This window comes from Rhincodon typus, chromosome 32 (assembly GCF_021869965.1).
Source record: "Rhincodon typus isolate 14 chromosome 32, sRhiTyp1.1, whole genome shotgun sequence".
Lineage (NCBI taxonomy): Eukaryota > Metazoa > Chordata > Chondrichthyes > Orectolobiformes > Rhincodontidae > Rhincodon > Rhincodon typus.
This window is the reverse complement of record NC_063363.1, coordinates 36,965,979-36,988,653: the sequence shown is the minus strand read 5'-3', so window position 1 is coordinate 36,988,653 and position 22,675 is coordinate 36,965,979. Positions and strand designations below refer to the sequence as shown.

Below are 22,675 nucleotides of genomic sequence, written 5' to 3'. Positions count from 1 at the left end.
TTTCTGATGAAGGGTCTAAGCCCGAAACGTCAGCCTTCCTGCTCCTATGATGCTGCTTGGCCTGCTGTGTTCATCCAGCTCTACACCTTGTTATCTCAGATTTTCCAGCATCTGCAGTTCCTACTATCTCTAGGACTTATATACTCAATGGTAAGATCCTAGGGAATGTTACCAATGAGACTCTGAGGTGCAGGTTCATTGTTCCTTGAAAGTAGAGTGGCAGGTTGACAGGGTAGTGAAGAAGGTATTTGGTATGCTTACCTTCATTGGTCAGTGCATTGAGTATAGGAATTGGGATGTCATGTTGTGGCTGTATAGGACATTGGAAAGGCTGCATTTGGAATATTGCATTCAATTCTGGTCTCCCTGCTATAGGAAGGATGTTGTGAAACTTGAAAGGGATGTTGTGAAACTTGAAAGGGTGCAGGAAAGGATGTTGCTAGGGTTGGAAGGTTTGCGCTAGAGGGAGAGGCTGAATAGGCTAGGGCTATTTTCCCTGGAGCGTCGGAGGCGGGGGGTGACCTTATAGAGGTTTATAAAATCATGAGGGGCATGGGTAGGGTGAATAAACAAGGTCTTTTTCCCAAGGTAGGAGAGTCCAAAACTAGACGGCATAGGTTTAAGGTGAGAGGAAAATGATTTAAAAAGGAACTGAGGGGCAACATTTTCACACAGGAGGTGGTGTGTATATATAATGAACTGCCAGAGGAGGTGGTGGAGGCTGGTGCAATTACAACATTTAGAAGGCATCTGGATGGGAACATCAATAGGAAGGGTTTAGACAAATGGGGCCAAATGCTGGCAAGTGAGACTAGACTAATTTAGGATATCTAGTCGGCATAGATGAGTTGGGCCAAAAGGTCTGGTACCATACAGTACATTTCCATGACTCTATGTGGTTTCCTTCTGAATCCCTTGGATTCTGGTGTAAAAGGGGGCATGAACATAATTGATGATGCAGAACAACACAAGTGGACAAACCTCAAGAGAGCTCTTGCAACCCCATCCCAAGTTGGTTGGAGACTGACATCTGTAATGTGGAGACCTCAGGAGCAGGCCAAGCGGGATCATCAATTGATTGAAACTACAGTCTTTTGTATTCGTTGGTACACTCCTTTCCAATTAGTTGGATAAGTGTTCAGCAGTATTCGCTATTCAATGTGGAAAAACTACAGAGCTTTGATCTGATCCTTTAGTGGTAGGATTGTTTAGCTCTGTCCGTAGAATGCTATTTTCTATGCTTAGCAAGCATATAGTTCCTATGCATCTCATTTTCTGGGACCTTGGGTTGTTCCTATATTGTCAAACAGTCCAGGTTTTCCTCCTGTTAAAGGAAGTGGCAGGAGTTTAAAGAGCTGCAGGGAAGAAGCCTGCTCTCTCTATTTAGGAAGGTGCAGATAGCTCCCTCAGTAGATCACACCAGCTCTGCAAACTGTCATCGAGTCATAGAGTAAAACAGCATGGAAACAGGCCCTTTGGCCCAAACTGATTCATGCTAACCATGGTGCCCAATCAGCTAGTTCCAATTGCCCGCATTTGGTCCATATCACTTTAAACCCTTCCCATCCACGTGCCTATCCAAATGTTTTTTAAATGTTGCTATTGTACCTGCCTCAGCCACTTTCTCTGGCAACCCATTCCATACATGCACCACTCTCTGTGTGAAAAAGTTGCCCCTCAGGTCCTTCTTAAAGTTTTCCCCTCTCACCTTAAACCTATGCCCTCTAGATTTCAATTCCCCATCCCTGGGAAAAAGATTATATGCATTCATCCTACCTAAGCCTCTCATGACTTTATACTCCTCAATAAGGTCACCCTCATTCTCCTACATTCCAAGGAATAAAGTCCTATCCTGGCCAACCTCTCCCTATAACTCAGGCCTACTAGTCCTGGTAACGTCCTCGTAAATCTTCTTTGCACACTTTCCAGTTTAACTATGTCTTTCCTATAACAAGGTGACCAAATCTGCATACCGGCTCACTGGCCTGTAGTTCCCTGGCTTGTCTTTGCTACCTCTCTTAAACAGTAGAACAACATTAGCCACCCTCCAGTCTTCTGGAACTTCACCAGTGGCAAAAGATGAAGCCAAAATCTCTGCAAGGGCCTCTGCAATTTCTTCCCTAGCCTCCCACAAAGTCCGAGGATGGACTTGATCAGGCCCAGGAGATTTATCCAACTTAATGTGATTTAAGGCAGCGAACACCTCCTCTCTAGTAATATGTATGCGATCCAAAACATCCCCACTTGTTTCCCTTATTTATTCATGGTTCCCTTCTGAGTAAACACTGAGGAGAAACATTCATTAAAAATTTCCCCCATCTCCTGTGGCTCCACATATAGATGACCATGCTGAACTTTAAGGGGACCTATTCTCTCCCCAGCCACCCTTTTACTCTTAATATAGCTATAAAACCTTTTGGAATTATCTTTAACCCTATCTGCCAGATCAATCTCATATCCTCTTTTTGCTCTTCTGATTTCCTCCTTGAGTGTGCTCCTACACATTTTATAGTCATCTAGGAATTCACTTGAGCCCGATAGCTTAAAGCCAATGTATGCCTTCTCCTTTTTCCTGACCAGAGCCTCAATATCCCTCATCAGGCAGGGATCCCTAAACCTGCCAGTTTTTTCCTTCAACCCAGCAGGGATATACTGTCCCTGGACTCTTGCTATCACACTTTTAAAAGCCTCCCATTTGCCAGACATTCCTTTTCCTTCAAACAGACTCATCCAATCGACCTCTTCTAGGTCCTGCCTCATGGCCACAAAATTAGCCCTGCTCCAATTTAGTACCTCAACCTGTGGACCTGTCCTATCTTTTTCCATAACTATGTTAAAACTAAGAGAGTTATGGCCACTGGACCCAAAGTGCTCTCTGACTGACACTTCAGTCACTTGCCTGATCTTATTTCCTATCAGGAGGTCCCAGCGTTGCATCCTCCAGAGTAGGGCCCTCAACAAACTGATTTAAGAAACTCTCTTGGACACATTTGACAAATTCCACCCTGTCCGGGCCTTTTACACTCTGAGTGACCCAGTCAATACAGGGGAAATTAAAATCTCCAACCAATACTTCTCTATTATTCCTACAGGTGTCTGCAATCTCTCTACACATCTGCTCCTCTAGTACCTGCTGGCTGTTTGGGGGTCTATAATGCAATCCCAACAGAGTGACCATTCCCTTCTTGTTTCTGAGTTCTAACTATATGGCCTCATTTGATGACCCCTGAAGAATATCTTCTCTAAGTACTGTTGCTATGTCCTCCCTTTTTAAAAGGGCACCTCCCCCTCCTCACTTACTTGTACTTCTGTCACGCCTGTAGCTTCTGCATCCTGAAACATTGAGCTGCCAGTTCTGCCCTTCTCTCATCCATATATAATATCCCAGTCCCCAGAGCCAATCCACGCTCTGAGCTCATCTGCCTTATCAGTCAGGCCTCGTACATTGAAATAAATACACTTTACACCAGAAGTCTTTTCCCTCCCTTTACTGTGCCCCTGGCTATCCTGAATAGTAAACTGAACTGTATTCAACCAGTATTCAATATGTGAAGCAAAATATTTGTTTTGTGCAGTAACACCCTCTCTTGTTATAAAATATATCTCCCTGATGCAATCTTGCTGTTATTGTCCATGTGCCTGTGCCATACCTCAAATAGATCATGTCTGAGCTCCAGCACTGTCAACTCCTCTGTGTAGGTGATGGTCAATTCTCTGCTGTTCTTGAGCTGAACTTCCTTAGGAAACGGGCCCTGGAAAACGACTGCCGTCTCTCCGTAAGCCACTGCTCGAGCACCAAGATACAATCTATACGCAACATCTTGTTTATCTCGAGGATGAATGCTGAAAAATATTAAATGTTTACTCGCACACTCTGGCATCTCTCAGATTCCACTAAGTTAATAGGTGGTGGGTTCCACGCTCACTCAGACTGTAAACAGGTAATTGAGCAATGCAGTATTAAGGGACTGCAACATTGTCAAATGAGGAGCTAAACTAAGACATTGGGTGGATGCAGGATTCCATAGCACTCTTCAAAGAAATGGACAGAAGTTCTCTTGGGCTCCTGGCAAACTCCTTCCTCATTGATTCAGTTGCAATTTCTGGGATCTTGCTGTGCACAAATTGCTGATGCATTTACATAAGTAACAAGTGCTTCTTTAAAACTCTGATCATGAAATACACTTAAAAGTTTCGAAGACAGTACATCATGTGAAAGGAACACTTTTACCTTAGGATGGACTGCCATGTAACAATTGTTATTTGCATGGCGTCTTTATGTTACATAACCCTGTTCAGGTAAACTTGTTACAAAACCTTTCCATTTTGGCTGCAACCATCATTAATTATTCCCACATAGTTTTGTCTTCACCAACCTCTGTTCCTGTGTCAAAGGAGTTTCCAGTCAATTTGCAAAAGCAATATCCATATTGAGGGTATGTGCAGACCACCATTCACAACTGGTTTTGAATGCAAAAGTGTGATTGATCTTACTCAGGTTTATCTCGACAGCCTATTTTCAACTTTGGTACCTACATGCCATAAGGTGATTTCTCATCACCCAGGTCCATTGCAACTGCCATGAAAGTTCTCTTCATCTTTGGGTTTGGAGCATAACCAAAATCAGCAGTTTGATGCCAACGTATCCATGGGAAAGAATCATCTGGGACAGCATGGTGGTCGGTGGACAGCTACAGGAATAATAATTACAGCAATCTTTATTAACCATAATAAATATAAATGAAGTTAAAGTAGTTGAGCAACACTGAGGGAATGGCAGCTATGCTGTTAGAGGACAGTACTGAATGCGTGCCATACAGTCAGAGGGACAGTACAGAGCAATTGCTACTCTTGCAGGGGCAGTACTGAGTGAGTGCGACATTGTCAGAAGGACAGTACTGAGCACGTTCTAAAGAAAAGTCATACTGAACTCAAAATGTTAGTTCTGTTTCATCTCTCCTCAGTTGCTGACATACGTGCTGAGTTTTTCCGGCACTTTCTTTTTATTTCTGAGTGAGTGTTGCCCTGGTGGACGGTCAGGCCAGATGGAGTGCTCCACTGTTTGAGCAGCTGCACTGCGGGAGCACAACACTGTCGGAGTGGCAGCTCTAATGGCATAGAAAGGGGGGAGTGCTCGGATAGGCAAGTGGGGAGAAGATGCGGGAATGGAGTGGTGTCGGCAGGTGATGGTGCAGTGGGGGAAGTAGAGAGATCAGGGATGCTATTGTGAAGAGGGGATAGTGCGCTCAGAGAATCTGGGAGGTGAACGAAGGGATAGAATTGAGAGTGGGACTTTTGACAACACAATAAGAGGTCAGCAAAAGATTCAAACATTAGGTTAAACTAAGAGTGAAGACTCTTTTTGGAGTGCTTTGTTCTAAATTAGTGAAGGGCAATAAACACTGGTTTACGAAAGCATTTTGAAGTCAAAAAATAAGTGGTGTTGGGTCTTTTGAAGATCATTAAGGTAGATAAGTCCCCAAAGCCCGATGGTATGTACCCCAGATTACTGACAGAGGCAACACAGGAGATTGCTAGGGCCTTGACCAAAGTCTTTGTATCCTTGCTAGCCACTGGAAAAATCCCGGAGAACTGGCAAGTAGCTAATGTTGTTCCTCTGTTCCAGAAGGGAAATAGGGATAATCCAGGAAACTATAGACAAGTGACTCTATTGGACAGAATTCTTAGGGACAGGATTGACGTGCATTTGGAAAATTAACTAGGGGCAGTCAGCATGGCTTTGTGCAGGGCAGGTCATGTCTTACTAACTTAACTGAATTTTTTTTTAATTCATTCACGGGATGAGGCCGTCACTGGCTAGGCCAGCATTTATTGCCCATCTCTAATTGCCCAGAGGGCAGTTAAGAGTCAACCACATTGCTGTGGGTCTGAAGTAAGGTGAGGATGGCAGTTTCCTTCCCTAAAAGACATTAGTGAACCAGATGGGTTTTTCCCAACAATCGACAATGGATTCACGGTCATCATTAGATTGTTAATTCAAGATATTTATTGAATTCAAATTCCACCATCTGCCATGGCGAGATTTGAACCCGGGTCCCCAGACCATCTGGGTCTCTGGATTAACAGTCCAGCGATAATACCACTAGGTAATACCACCCCATAAGGAGGTGACGAAAGTGATCGATGAGGGTACAGCAATGTTATCTACACGGACTTTAGTAAGACTTTTGACAAGGTCCCTCATGGTAGGCTCATCCAGAGGATTAAGATACATGGGATTCACAGTGATTTGCCTGCATGTATTCAGAATTGGCTTGCCCATAGAAGGGAGAGGGTCGTGGTGGAAGGGTGTTTTTCTGGCTGGAGGTCTGTGACTAGTGGTGTTCCGCAGGGATCCATACTGGAACCTCTGCTGTTTGTGATATATATAAATAACTTGGATGAAAACGTACATGGGTGGGTTAGTAAGTTTTCAGATGATACAAAGATAGGTGGAGTTGTGGGTAGTGTAGAAGGATACAGCGAGATACAGATCAGTTGCAGATATGGGTGGAAAAATGACACTTGGAGTTTAATCTGGGCAAGTATGAGGTGCTGCATTTCGGGAGATCAAATATTAAGGGAAAGTATAGTTAATGGCAGGACCCTGAACAGCATTGATATAGAGAGAGATCTTAGGGTTCAAGTCCATAGCTCCCTGAAAGTGGCCATACAAGTACGTGGGGTGATAAAGAAGGCATTTGGCATGCTTGCCTTTATTCGTCAGTGAACTGAGTAGAAGGGTCAGGAAGTCATGTTACGGCTTTATAAGATTTTGGTTAGGCCACACTTAGAGTATTGTGTTTAACACTGGTGGTCACATTACAGGAAGGATGCAGAAAGGGTGCAGAAGAGGTTTACCAAGATGCTGCCTGGATTAAAGGGTATAAGCTATAAGGAGAGGCTAGAGATGTTGGAGAGGTGGAGGCTACAGGAGACTTGATAGAAGTCTATAAAATTATGAAATGCACAGATAGGATTTACAGTCAGAATCCTTTTTCCCAGAGTTGAAATGTCTAAAACCAGGGGGCATGCATTTAAGGAGAGAGAGGGAAAGTTCAAAGAAGTTGTGAGGGGAAGGTTTTTTAACATAAAGAGTGGTAGGAGTCTGGAATGTGCTGTCAGGGGTGGTGGTGGAGGCAGATATGATAGGGGCGTTTAAGGGACTTTTAGACAAGCACATGAATATGCAAGAATGGAGGGGTATGAACCGAGGGCAGGCAGAAGGGATTAGTATATTTTGGCATCATTTCAGCACAACATCATGAGCCTAAGGGTCTGTTCCTGTGCTGTATGTTCTAAGATAACAACCTCTCTGTCAATGTCAGCAAGAGAAAAGAACTGATCATTAACTTCAGAAAGAAACAAGGAGACCACGTTGCCATCTACATCAACGGAGCAGTGGTTCAGAGGGTTGAGAGCGTCAAGTTACTAGAAGTGACGATAACTGACAACCTGTCCTGGACTTCCCATGCAGATGTGACAGTCAAGAAGGCACAACAACGCCTCTTTTTCCTCAGGTGGCTGAGGAAATTTGGCATTGCCAATCAGGGCCCTCACCAACAATTACAGATGCACCATAGAAAGTATGCTGTCCAAGTATATAATGGCCTGGTATAGCAACTGCTCTGCTAGGACTATAAGAAACTACAGAAGGTTATGTGCACAGCCCAGACCATCACGGAAACCAACCTCCCATCTATGGACTCCATTTACACCTCTCGTTGTCACAGATAGGATGTCAAAATCATCAAAGACCCATCAGACCCCAGTAATGTTCTCCTACAATCTCTTCCATCAGGTAGAAGATACAGAAGCTTGAACATATGCATTAGCAGGTTCAAGAACAGCTTCTTCCTTGCTGTTACTAGATTGATGAATGGACTCTCTAACTTCAAATCATGTTGATCTGTTAATGTTGATCTTGCCTCAGAAATGTCCTGTGCAATTTAACCTGTATGCCTCACTCTGTCCCAGTATTTTTCACACTATGATCTGTATGTCCTTGTTTATTATGATCTGCCATACTGCTCGCCAACCAAAGCTTTTCACTGTACTTAGGTACACGTGCCAATAAATCAAATCTAATCTATGTACTACCTGAACAATGCATCAATTGTTGTTCATATTAAAGAATCAAGAAAATTGAAGAGTCGTGTGGGAGAAAGTACTGAGCAAATAGGCAGATATTTTGCTCACATGGGCTTCCCTTTAACTAGACTGGGATCAGCATCCAGGCAAATCATATAATCAAGCCTGTGCATAGGGTTTAAACTTATCGGGGGGACAAAGAGTTCATCTGAGGGGAAAGCTAGAAATATAAAGAGAAAAGTTAAGGCAATGTTGTAGCAATTTGGGTACAAATACTCAAAGAATGGAGAAATGTATAAAGAGTTTGACAGTGATAGTACTTAAGCAAATAAGAATCGAGCAGGGAGTACTGCTTTAAAAACAAAAGGCTTTTACCTGAACATACAAGGCATTTTTAACAAGTCAGTCAGATAGTGACCTCAATAGAGTGAAATGTATTTGACTTAACAGCCTTTTTTTATCCATTCATGGGTTAGGGTGTCGCTGGCTGGCCAGCATTTATTGCCTGTCACTGGTAGTGGTGAGTTGCCTTCTTGAAATGTTGCAGTCCACCACAATGGGTTGACACACACAATGCTATTAGGGAGGGAATTCAAAAATTTTGACCCAGTGATAATTGAGGAACAGAGATATATTTCCCTGGAGGTTTGAACTGGCTTGGAGGGGATCTTGCAGGTGGTGGTGTTCGCATATATCTGTCGCTCTTGGCCTTCTTGATAATAGTGGACATAGGTTTGGAAGGTGTTGTCTGAGGATCTTTGGTGAATTTCTGCAGAGATTCTTGTAGATAATACACACTGCTGCTACTGAGCATCAGTGATGCAGGTAGCCCAAGTTTGTGGATGTGGTGCCAATCAAGCAGGCTGCTTTGTCCTGGATAGTGTCAAGCTTCTTGAGTGTTGTTGGAGTTGCACCTATACAGGCAAGTGGGGAGTATTCCATCACACTCCTGACTGTGCTTTGTACGTAATGGAGTGGCTTTGGGGAGTCAAGAAGTGAGTTACTCCCTACAGTATTCCCAGCCTCTGACCTGCTCTTGCAGCCATAGTGTTTATGTGGTGAGTACAGTTGGGTTTCTGGTCAATGGTGATCCCAAGGATGTTGATAATGAGGGATTCAGTGACACCACTGCATGTCAAGGAGCGGTAGTTTAGATTGTTTCTAATGATGATGGCCATTGTCTGGATTTCTGTGGTGTGAATGGTACTCTTAACTTGACAGCCCAAGCCTGGATACTGTCCGGATCTTGTTGCATTTGGAAATGGACTGCTTTAGTATCTGAGAATTATAGAATCATAGAATCCCTACTGCATGGAAGCAGGCTATACGGCCCATCGAGTCCACACCAATTCTCAGAAGAGTATCCTACCCATAGCTCTACCCTATCCTTTTAACCCTGCAATTCCCATGGATAATCCACATAGCCTGCACATTCCTGGACACTATGGGCAATTTAGCATGGCCAATCCACCTAACCTGCACATCTTTGGACTGTGGGAGGAAACCGGAGCACCCAGGGGAAACCCACACAGACATGGGGAAAATGTGGAAATGCCACACACACAGTCGCCCAAGGGTAGAATCAAACCTGGGTCCCTAGCGCTGTGAGGAGTCACTGACGGTGCTGAACATTGAGCAATCATGAGCAAACATCCTTACTTCTGACCTTAGGGTGGAGGGAAGGTTGTTGATGAAGCAACTGAAGATGGTTAGGCCAAGGCCCTGAGGAACTTCTGCAGAGATGATTCTGAAGCTGAGATGACTAACCTCCAACAACCACAGCCATCTTTCTATGTGCTAGGTATGATTCCATCCAGTTTTCCCCCAATAGCCAGAGACCTTTCATGGTAACCAAGGTTGCAAATTAAAACATTATAGTGTATTAGACATTTCAAAAAAGACAGAATGGAAAAGTGAAGTGGTAGTATCCCTAATAGTAATGGATGAAAGTCATGAGAAAGGATTTTGGCCCAGAAGATCAGGATCAATAGGATGGAGCTGAGGAATAAAAAGGGACTGCAAACACTGGCGAGAGTAGTTTACAGGGTCTCTGGCTGCAGCTATGCCGCCAGCCAGAATAGAAGCTTGTAACAAAGGTAACAATAATCATGGGACACATTAACCTATATATACGTTTGACAATACTCAAAGGCAGCCTAAAAGATACATTTGAGACAGTTCCTTAAAAGTTTGGAATAGTTAGGGAAAGAAAAACACAGTAGTACAGATTTAGGAAGATTGGAAAGAGGACGTCCTTGATGGGGCAAGGACAGAATCCATTTAGTTAGAGCTGAGAAGCAAAAAAGGTAATTATCACATGGCTTAGGGCACCCTGTAGGCCTCCAAATAATGAGAGAGAGCAGCGTAGAATCGGCAGAGGAATCAGACAGACAGGAAAGAATTAGAGAGAGATGATGCTGGGGAACTTTAATTATCCAAATATCAATATGGATAATAGTAAAGTGAAATAATGGAAAATAGTAGGAAGGCAGAAGAATTTCTGAAAAATGTTGAGGAGAACTTCTTCATCCAGTTTGTTCAATTCAGCTAGAAAAAAGACATTGCTGTATCTGGTACTAGGAAATAAGATGGGCCATGTGCGCCAAATGTCTATGGGAAAACGCTTGGATAAGAATGATCACCATATCATAAGGCTTAGATTATCGATAGACTAAAGCAACAATTGATATAAAGTAGAACATCTAGACTTGACTTGATTTTATTATTTTCACGTGCTGAGATGCAGTGAAAAGTATTGTTTTGTGTGCTGTCCAGGCAAATCACACCATACATTAGACATTAGGGTAATAGAACAGAATGCAGAATATAGTGCTCCAGCCATTGAGAAGGTGCAAAAAGAGATCAACTTTAATATATGGGAGGTCTCTTCAAATATCTGATAACAGCAGTTGAAGAAGCTGTTCTTGAATCTGTTGATATATGTTTTCAAAATTTTGAATCTTCTGCCTGATGGAAGAAGATGGAAGATAATACAACTGGGATGGGAGAGTCTTTGATTATGTTAGCAGCTTTCCTGAGGCAGCGGGATGTATAAATGGAGTCAAAGGATACAAGGCTGGTTTGCGTGATGGACTGGGCTGCAATCACAATTTGTCTGTAATTTCTTGCAGTCTTAGGAAAAAAGGAGTTGCTATACCAAGCTGTGATGTACCCGGACAGGATGTTTTCTGTGGTGCATCTAAAGAAATTGGTAAGAGTCATTGTGGACATGCTAAATTTTCTTTCAATACAGGCAGAAGGCATCTAACCAAGTCAAATGGAACCAAGGACCGACAGGAAAAGCAGTAATGGAACAATGGGTGATCTTTAAGGAAGAGATGTTTTAGATACAGACTTGATATGTTGCAATAAAGGCAAAAGGAAAGGGAACCAAAGCCATGGTTCCTTGGCTAGTGAGGAAAATAGATAAGAATAGATGGTGCTTTTAAGGGCAATCGTTCATGAATAAACAGAACTAAATAGAGGCAAAGTGAAGTGGAAACTAGAACCAGTAGAAAGATGGTGTAAGATTGGAATTGTAGTTAACATAAAAGAGGCCCCAGGAATTTTCTATAAGTAGTCAGGGAATAGAGATTGACAAATTAAGGACAAAAAGGGTAATTTATGCTTAAAGTTACAGGGCAAGGCTAAAACATGAACACTTTATATCAGTATTTACTACAGAAGGGTATATTGATGACGTATTGTCAAAAGTTGAGATGGTAGATGTACTGAAAATGTACTGTAAGGTACCTGAAACATTCCTTGTTCCAGTGCTATTCTACCCCTATCCACAATTCTTTGTCCAGTTCATCAATGACATCATCGGTGCTGCTTCCCTGTCTTGTTTGGAATTGGAAAAGTTTATCTATTTCACTTAAAATTTCCACTCTGCTCTCACCTTCACCTGGTCCATTTCTGGCTCCCCGCTTCCCTTCCTCGATATCTCTGTTTCCATTTTTGAGGATTGGCTACCCACCAATATCCACTACAAACCCACTGACTCCCACAGTTACCTAACACCCTGCTTGCTGTAAAGACTCCATTCCATTCTCCGAATTCCTCGATTTTCATTGCACCTGTTCCAATGATGCCAACTTCGATAAGGGAGCCTCCAAAATGTCCACTGTGGGGAATCCCTTGCCAGCCTGCCACAAGGACTGTTACCTCCAGGAATGCTTGGCGCACACCTCCTCCACTCACAAAATCGCCCAACACCCCCATGGCACTTTCCATTGCAATCTGAGGTGTAACTCCTGCCTGTTTACTTCCTCCATCCTCACTATCCAAGGCCCAGGTACATCTTCCAGATAAAGCACTTCGTTCAATCTATTTTACTGTATTTACTGCTCACAATGTCGTCTCCTCTCCAGTGGCGAGATAAAGTACAGACTGGGTAACTGCTCTAAAGAAAACCCGTCGGCACAAGTATACCCGACCTTCTGGGTGCCTGCCATTTTAACACACCACCATGTCCGCTGGCCAACAGATCTCTTTTAGGCTCGCTGCAGTGATCTGGTGAAATTTAGTGCAAGCCGGATAAACAACTCCTCAGTCTCCACTTGGGAACCTCACAGCCTACTGAACTCAACATCGAGTCCAACAATTTTAGGGCTTGAGCATCGTCTCCCAAAACCCTACCCAACTCTCACACACCAGGCCTTGTCATTATATGGGCTGTTATCATAAACATCCCATTGTCTGCCATTAATTGTGCCAAGTAGCAGCTATTCATTCTCCCAGGCTGCCCGTTAACCATTCCTTTGTCTGCCCAACTGTTTTTCTCTCTCTCTGGGCTCCATCTCCTTCTATTGCTGATTCCTTCCCCCTCTCCTCATCCATTTTTAGCATATATACCATATATATACCACCCATTTTCCCAGCTACAATCAATTCTGAAGAAGGGTCACGAGACCTAAAACATTAATTCTGCTTTCTCTTCATGGATATTGTCAGACCTGCTGAGTTTCTTCTAGCAATTTCAGCTTTTGTTTGTGATTTCCAGTGTTTGTGTGTCTTGTTTTTTTGAAAATTGTTTCACTGGTTTTATGGATAAACTGGCTATGCTTAGAGTGGATAGAGCTGCCTGCTCCATTGGTTTGTGTCCCAGGTTGCTGAAGGGAGTGAAGAAGGAGATAGCAGAATCTTTCAACCTCCCTTAGTTAGAGGAGAGGTGCCAGAGGATTGGAATGTGCCAAATGTGATATTTTATTCAAGAAAGGATATAGAAACATTCATAGTATCCACAGATCATGCAATGGAACATCAGTGGTGGTTAGGATTTTAGAAAGCATAATCAGGGAAAAAATTAACAGACACTTGGAGAGGTTTGGGTTAATTAAGAACAGATGAAGCATTTTGACTATTCTAATTGAATATTTTGATGAAGCAACAGAGAAGGTTGTTCAAAGAAAATGAATTTCTGTTTTTGTTTGCTTCAGATCCCCAGAATCCACAGTTCTCTGTTTTATTCAAAATATAACAGTTTTAAATTACCTGGACAAATCCAAAAGGGAAGTCTGCTTCTGTGGCTCCGCCAGAGCCTTGATGGAAAATCTGCCTCCAATCCTCTATCATTGCTGGGAAGGTGCAGTTATACTGTGCATTGTGCAAGACCGTGTTTGCTTCTCCTGCAAGGAAATCACATGAAGTAAAACTCAGCCTCAAAAGCTATGGAGGTAAACCTTTCATGTCACTTTCACCATTTAAGCAAAGACCATCAAGATCAATCCATATAACTTAAAGTCCTCGCACATTATGATTAAGAACAGCCTTTATTTGGTCGACTTAATTTAATTCAAATGCATCACAAAAACTAAGTGAGGATGAGGATTTTAATTCACCTCTACTGGCAGGAAATCCTCAAGTCCCTCAACTTTATGTCACTGAATTTGGTGGATGATTGTAGTGATTGGAACCAGGTAGATCACATTGACTATGAGATCTTGATTGAGGTTGTTAACCTGGGCCAATGAGGAAGTCCTGGCAGACAGATACAAGCAGGGGATTATTTTAGGGAAGCAAAATGGTGGGCCCTGTGCAGACTGCTGCTACACACCATCCACCCCTTCTTCATCCACCGCCCGGACACGCCTGAGCATGCCTATTTACCTCCGAGAGTGGGGATGACCAGTGGAGGGGTCTCTACATGGGAATCCTCCCTCTTTCCCTTGAGGATCTAGATTGGAGGGTGTTGCATGCAGCAGTCCCGTGCAATCACAAATTGCAGTGGTTCATGGACTCCCAGCCCAATTGTTTATTTTGCAGTGCTGTGGAATCCTTGGACCATGTGTACATTTGTTGTGGGAGTTTGCACTCCCTTTTTGGTTCCATGAAGAACCCTCTGCTCTGTTTTTGGTTGCACTTCAGCCCAATGCTCCTGATCTTTGGGCAAATCGTGCAGAGGGGAGCGGGCAGGTCAGAGGAGCTCCTCGTTGGTCTGCTCCTGGGCGTGGCAAACTGGCCATTAACAGAAAAATGAAGAAGAGTCTAGGCCCGAAACATCAGCTTTCCTGCTCCTCTGATGCTGCTTGGCTTGCTGTGTTCATCCAGCTCTACACCTTGTTATCTCTAGGCCATAGAGGGGGTCATTTAAGCCAATTGTCTGCCCCTCTTCTGTAGGTATCTTAGAGCCCGGGAGTCCTTGGAGAGGGAGCGCACTGTGTCCATCAATGCTCTCGATGCTTTTAGGGAGAGGTGGGCAGTGCGAGGGGTGGAGTGTTTTATTTTCCCCTCCAATTTTGTTTTGATTTAATCTCTACCCTCCCCTCTACTTTTTTCACATAAGCATTGCCTCTATCGGGCCTTGCTTGTTACTGGTTCCCTGGCCGCATGGGTGTTTTACCATGCTAAATTAAATTATTTGCACAATGGTATCTTCAATGAGAGAAAAATATATATAAACAGGTGATTCAGGGAGTCTCCTGACTTCAAGTAAGAAAAAAATAGGTGATTCAGAGTCGTTAGACTTCAAGAACTGACTCCAAGCTGACTTGCCACAGTCAGTGTACTGAGCACGTGTAAATAAAGGGTGACTTGGTGACGAGATACTGGGCTCTCAGCACTTATTTCAGTGGCAACAAGAGTGAGATTAATGAAGTAACCATGGAAAAGCACCTACTAACTGAACCCCAACTGGACTTCAAACAGGCACAACTGGATTCATCATTAGAAAATGCAGCAAGTGAAGCATGGGAGCTCCAGGGTAACCCAATGGAAGTGGACCCCATCACCTGTCCGACTGAACTTGGGGAACGCCACTTGAGTGTAAGCTATCACAGACGCTCACACAGGACATATCCTGAGCAGAAGGACCCTAAGCCAGCCCACAACAAAACCCCACATCAATGCCAAGCCTCAGCCAAATGGCTAAAATGTTCTTCAGCATCTGGGCCAGAAAGCCATTGTAGTTGCTGCCAGTGTGTGGACTCAAAACAGCAAAGGAGCCCTACGTGAACTGACTTGAGTAAGGGAATGCACAAGCTGATATCCAGGAGAGTCACACCTTGGAATATCCAACTATATGTGGGGTGTGATAGTTAAATTGCTTAGCAAGATCCAAATCAGAACCAATTAAAATTAGTGTCTGGTTAAATGGTCACCCGGTTCTCATCGAGGTCAGTACCGGCACAGCTATATCATTCGTTGCAGAACTCATCTTTAACACGATTTGCTCTGGATTCCAACCTTTACGTTTGTGCAAGACTTTGGCCAATCTGAGAATGAACACCAGGGAGCAGCTACAGATTAAGGGTGCGACTTTGGTTCTGGTCTCCTATGAGAAGCACTTGGTACAGTTACCACTGATTGTAGTAACAGGCTCAGGCCCAAAGCTATTGGGAATTAGTTGAGAAAGATTTACCTTGATTGGCTCAACATTTTTCAATTAAAAAATAGCTGCCTGAGTGAAATCCAAATGAAATACCCAGAACTTCTTCAGGAAGGGCTAGGGACTATCACAGGGGCCAAAGCCACTTTACATGTTGACCAGGAAGCAGTTCCATGATTTTGCAAGGCCCGCCCAGTGTCATTTGCCTAGCAGGCAAAAGTAGAGATGGAAACCAGGAGGCTGAAAACCAGTGCAGTTTGTGGAATGGGCAGCACCTTTCAAACCGATTGTGATGCCTGATGGCTCAGTTCTCCATTGTGGAGATTTTAAGCAAATGGTAAACCACTTCTCACACCTGGATGAATACCCGATCCCTGGCAAAATTGATGGGGCGGGGGTCTGTCCTTTACAAAAATGGACATTAGCTATGTCTACCTGCAATTGTGACTAGATGAGGAGTCCCAGAAGTTTGCCACAATTAATACCCATAAGGGTTTCTACCAATTCATAACACTGCCATCTGGGATTTCATCAGCCTGCACTCTTTCCTAGCAGATGATGCAGAACATTTTACAAGGGGTACACCAGGTTGATATTTATCTGGATGACGTGCTAATAACAGGGGAAGATGAATAAAGAGCACTTGGAGAGCTTGGACATATTGCTTAAATGATTCTCCTAGGTGGGCATTCACCTTAGAAGGGAAAATGTGCGTTTAAGGCACCCCAAGTGACCTACTTGGGCTACAGAGTCATCAAGACCGAGTTACACCCATTGGAAGATAAAGTGAGGGCAATCAAAGGTGCCCAGCTCCCACGTCTGTACCAGAGCTTAGGTCTTTCCTTAGATTTGTGAATTATTACAGAAAATTCATACATAACCTGGCCTCCATCTTGGCACCTTTATTGGTGCTATTGAAAAAGAGTCAGACTTGGAAATGGTCCTGTAGCCAAGAAGTAGCCTTCAGGGAAGTGAAAAAGCAGCTATAATCATCTAAGGTGTTGGCCTACTACAATCCAAAGTGAGAGGTGGTGACATGCAATGCCTCCCCGTATGGTATTGGGGTAGTATTGGCTCATCAGTGGCCCAAGGGAGAGGAACGCCCAATAGCGTATGCTTCCCGGTTTTTGCTGATGCCAAACGCAAATACGCCCAGATAGAGAACGAAGGTTTGGCGGTCATTTTTGGTGTGAGGAAGTTCCACCAATGCTTTAATAGATGTGAATTCATCAAAGTAACAGACCACAAACCCCTGCTAGGACTACTTAAAGAAGACTAGGCAGTGCTGCAGGCGGCGAAAGCAAGCTGGTAAGGCAGCTGAGAGCGGGACGGTGTTGCAGCGACGGCGAGATCGGGACAGTGAGGCAGCCCAGAGTGGGGCGCTTGTAGCGGCATGGTGTGGCCTGGAAAGTCCGGACCAGGACTGTGGCAGTGGAAAGGAGAGTTGGACTCTCTTAAGTTATTTTTTTTTCTTACCTTATTCTAAGTTAATGTGAATGGTGCCATGTATGTACGGCGAAGGCTCGCACTTTTCGCTGTATTTTTACATTAAATACACGTGACAACAAGTGATTCAATTCAATTCAATTTGAATTCAGCAGTGGGCCCTTATTCTCAGTGCATACAAGAACAAGTTGGAACACCATCCAGGTGGCCAAGTGGCTAATTCAGATGCCTTCAGCCACCTCCTACTGGCAGATAAACCACCAATGGTGCCTGCCCTGGAAGAATCCATTCTGGTTTTAAACTTTCTGGCCAGCCTTCTGGTCACCGCTGACAATATCCAACTGTGGACGTGAAAAGATCCCATCCTGGTAAAACTAAAACAGCTGATGGTAATGGGGGGAAGCAGAAGAGCCATTGCAACCAGGATTGAAACCTTTCTGGACCTGGCGAGAACCGATGACCGTAGAGGTTGACATATTACTGTGGGAAGGAAGGCTGATTGTCCCAAGTAAAGGCTGGTGACAGACACTGCCTGAAATCCACCAGGCTCATCCAGGGTCTCCAAAATGAAAATGTTGGCAAGAAGTTATGTCTAGTAGCCAGAACTGGTTCTGACATTGCTGCGGTGGTGAGGCAGTGCCCAGATTGCCAACAAGACAAAAACTGCTACCGCCGATTCATGGGAATGGCCGGGTAAAACCTGGACCCGGTTACATGTCGACTATGCCGGTTCTTTCATAGGTTCAATGTTCTTGGTCATTGTGGATGCCCATTCAAAGTGGTTGGACATGTATAGAATTCACTCAGGAGGGTGACTGAAAAGCTGAGAGCATAATTTGTGATACACATACTCCCGAAAGTTTTAGTCACAGACAATGGGACATCATTAACCAGCAGGGAATTTGAGTATTTCCTAAAGTTGAATGGCATTAGGCATTTGAGGACAGCTCCATACCATCCATCATCCAATGGTCTAGCAGAAAGAGCAGTCCAAACATAGAAGGCAGGCTTAGAGAAATAGCCTACAGCTTCACTTGATATCAAACTGTCCCAGTTCCTGTTTGATTATTGGACTATTCCTCATGCAACTACAGGGATAGCTCCATCAGAGTTGCTGATGGAGAAGAGAAACTGCACCAGGTGAAAACTGATATTCCCGGGCCTGGAGGGAGGGTGAAACAGCAGCAGGAATGCCAATGCCAGCCACATGTTTCCTTTAAGAAAGAGAGACAGTTTACTTCAGCGACAAAGTCTGGTGCCGGAACTACAGAAATGGTCCTGCATGGTATAAGGCAAGGCTGATGCGCGGTCAGGTCCCATGATATACAAAGTTCAGTTAGTTGAGGCGATCCTGAACAAACACGTGGGTTACCTGAAAGCTGCTACCTCATAAACGGGGCAGGAGCAAAACATACCTTGCCTGTCAGAAACGATGGGTTCCCCCCCTCTGTCTAGTATCAAAACCTCAATATCCAAGATGGATGCAGCCTTGATACCATTACTGCCAGAAGACGAGGAATAAATTCTCGCAAGACGCTCTGTACGCAAGAGGCAGGCCTACAATCTGGTACGTGCCGCCTGTGCCCAAGTCCAAGTTAGAGGGACGAAACCTGAGCGAAAACGTCCCAGAAGAAGCTACCAGAGAATGACCTGGACTTAGGCTGGGAGGGATGTAGTGATTGAAACTAGGTGGAACTTATTGACTACGAGATCCTTCATTGGGGTTTTTAACCTCAGACTAGGGACCCTGGCTGACAGATATAAACAGGGGATTCAGAGAGTCTGCTAACTTCAGGAACTGGCTCTGAGCTGGCTGGTCACAGCCATTGTACTGTGCACATGTAAATAAAGGGTGACTTGATAATGGGATACCAGCCTCTGTGCAGTTATTTCAATGATCAACTTTTTGTTGGCTGTGGTAGGAGTCCAGGTGATTTTTAAGTCCCATTTCTTTTTTCCTTGTAGTAGGCATTATTTTAGGTTTCTCGTTCCCCTTTGCCTCTTGATTTTCTACTCTTCCTGGAATTCTTTTTCTGTCCTCTACACTGAAAACAGATAAAAATTGTTCTAAACCTATGCTATTTCCTTATTTACCATTATCAATTTCCTAGTCTTACCATCTAAGAGACCACTGATCTTTTCCTCTTAATATACCTTTAGAAGCTTTTTACTGTCTTTATTTTTTTTACTTGTTTTCTCATGTACTCCAATTTTGCCCTCTTTGTTTTCATTCTTTACTATTTAGTTGTTTATAAAAAATTACCAATCCACCTCCAATTATTACAGTATTGTACACACTTTCTTTTGATAGCACCCTTAACTAAGTCTTGAATTCTTCTGATACAGTCTTATTTCTCAGTGAAATATATCTTTGCAGAGAGTTTTGAAATATCTCCTTCACTACTTCTTTACCTTTTGGCCTGCTTACACTTCAGCCAGCTCTGTCTTCATACAATTCTAATTGCCTTTAAGTTTAGGACACTTGCTATGGACCCAGATTTCTCATTCTCAAACTGAATGTGAAATTAAACCATGTTATGATTGCTCTTGCCCACAGGTCTTTTCTTGGGAGGTATTTAATTAATTTCCTCATCAGACATTATCAGGTCAAATCAAGCTTCGTTCCAGGTAATATCATTCTAAGAAATGGCCCTAAATACAATAAATGCATCCTCCAGGTAACTGTTATCAAGGCAAAGGTTAGAGTCACAGCCGATTATTGCAATACCTTTATTGCAAGGCCCCTGTTGCGCACTGTTGCCAACTCAGTAATGGAGATCTGAAAGTGTTACCTCCATCAATGTACTCACAGCTCTTGAATCTTCTAGCTCTAAACAGCATGAAGCTAACAGCTAAACAAGTAGCTAAATAACGCAAGCACACTTTCACAATTTAACTGCCAAGAATGTACCAATAATTGTGCCTCAATATTCCGTAGGCCATCATAAAATATATAAATCCAAAATTAGACCATCAAAATGAGCATGTCTGATTGCTATTCCGGACAAAATCAATTCACATCTTGTGCCATCATTAATAGAAACTAACTATTTATTGTAACAGTTTTGACTTTAACAAATGATTGTCCCAAATGGTACCACATTAAAGCAAAATACAGGATTAACGGAAAGATTCATGGCAGTGTGGAGGAGCAGAGGGATCTTGGGGTTCATGTTCACAGTTCCCTGAAAGCTGCCACCCAGGTGGATAGAGTTGTTAAGAAGGCGTATGGTGTGTTAGCTTTCATTAGTAGAGGGATTGAGTTCAAGAGCCGTGAAGTTATGCTCCAGCTATACAAAAGCCTGGTTCGACCACATCTGGAGTATTGTGTCCAGTTCTGGTCACCTCATTACAGGAAAGATGTGGAAGCGTTGGAAAAGGTGCAGACAAGATTTACCAGGAGGTTGCCTGGAATGGAGGGAAGGTCTTATGAGGAAAGGTTGAGAGAGCTAGGGCTTTTCTCTTTAGAATGACGAAGGATGAGAGGTGACTTGATAGAGGTGTACAAAATGATCAGAGGTATAGATAGAGTAGACAGCCAGAGACTTTTTCCTACGGTGGAGGTAGCTTTTATGAGGGGACATAGTTTTAAAGTGAAAGGAGGTAGATATCGGGGAGACATCAGAGGTAGGTTCTTTACTCAGAGAGTGATAGGGGCGTGGAATGCATTGCTGGAGAGGGTAGTGGAGTCGGCCTCATTAGGGGGCATTTAAGCGGCTATTAGATAGGCATATGGATGATAGTATAAGGTAGCAGTGGAGGTTAGATAGACCTTAGATTTCGGGTAAAAGTTCAGCACAACATCGTGGGCCGAAGGGCCTGTACTGTTCTATTGTTATGTTCACATTAACCGGCTAAAAGGAATACATATTATACTTTATCAACAGCTGGCACATGTCTCATTGATTGTTCTCGGTCTGTTTGATTTTGATTGGATTTGATTTATTATTGTCACATGTACTAAGATAGAGAAAACTATTGTTTTGCAAGCTATCCAGACAGATCATACCCTATATAAGTACATGAGGGTAATAGAACAGAATGCAGAATATAGTGTTACAGCTACAGAGAAGATGCAGAGAAAGATCAATTCAAATATATATTTAGAGATAACAAAGTGTGGGGCTGGAGGAACACAGCAGGCCAGGTAGCATCAGAGGAACAGGAAAGCTAACGTTTCGAATTGGGACCCTTCTTCAGAATTCTGATTTCACAAGAAATCAGATAACTCGAATAATAATACAGAGATAACAAAGTGTGGAGCTGGAGGAACACAGCAGGCCAGGCAGCATCAGAGAAACAGGAAAGCTGATGTTTCGGGTCGGGATATGGTCTCTTTGTGACTCGAGCCAGATTGTTCTGTTGGCAGAACTATGTATCCCTTCAGGCTATAGTAGGAAAAGGGTATAGAATTTGTACAAAACATTTTTGGCAATGAATGTAACTACTTCCTTATGTATCCACTAGAAAAAATTCATTTCAACATTTTTATTAGATCAAACCATCCAAAATTGGTCAGCATGCTTTTGCAATAGTTTATTGCAAGGTTAGATTTGTGACCACCATTAAGCAAGCTAGAAAATGTAATCTACTCCTCCAGGACAGAATTAAGTATTACTATTGGTGCAATATTTTGGTATCACACTTCTTTCTGACGTTATGACTGACTTCTCCATAATCTATGTATAAACTAGCACTACCGATTACTTGAGGTCTGTTATATGCTTTGAAGTTGTTTCTCCAAGGTCTTAAGAGTAATGAATTGTAGCAGTGAGAGTACTTTTTAGCTAAGATCAGGAATAATAATATTAACTACGCAATTTATATGTGAGGCTACCACAACCGATAAATAAAACAATCTAAGAGAAGGCAAGAAGCTAAGAAAGATGAGTCCCATTACATTGTTTCCTATTAGATATGTCAAAAAGACTGAAGTAGTTAACTGGCCACAATGATGACAATCATTGCTAAGTGATGGAGAAGCCTCTGAAAGGTCCTAGTCTCCATTATATGTGATGTATCAGAACCAATGAACCTAAAATAATATTGTTTCTCCACTAAGTTTGATTAAGATCAATATTCAAAGATTTATAAAACTTAAGTTGAATTATATTATCTTAACTGTTCATTAATGGATATATGAATCAAGTTGAAGAACAAAACTTGCATTTGTAAAGAAATGTTCATATCCTGAAGATATTCCAAATCACTTTGCAACTAGGAAATAATTTTTAACATGTAATGAAATGCAAATGCAGCAATTAACATCTACACAGCAAATTCCAATAAATAACATTGAAATAAATAAAC

At 43.0% G+C, this 22,675-nt stretch overlaps 1 protein-coding gene across 1 annotated transcript in view; it reads right to left on the bottom strand.

Annotated features, from left to right (window-relative positions):
- Positions 1 to 22,675, bottom strand: part of siae (sialic acid acetylesterase) — a 57,442-nt gene that overhangs the window by 7,636 nt on the left and 27,131 nt on the right. The window contains exons 3-5 of the mRNA XM_048615451.1: positions 13,588 to 13,721; positions 4,537 to 4,691; positions 3,651 to 3,843 (exon numbers count right to left, since the gene is read on the bottom strand). Coding sequence (XP_048471408.1) covers positions 3,651 to 3,843; positions 4,537 to 4,691; positions 13,588 to 13,721 — 482 coding nt within the window. The remainder of the gene's footprint in view (positions 1 to 3,650; positions 3,844 to 4,536; positions 4,692 to 13,587; positions 13,722 to 22,675) is intronic.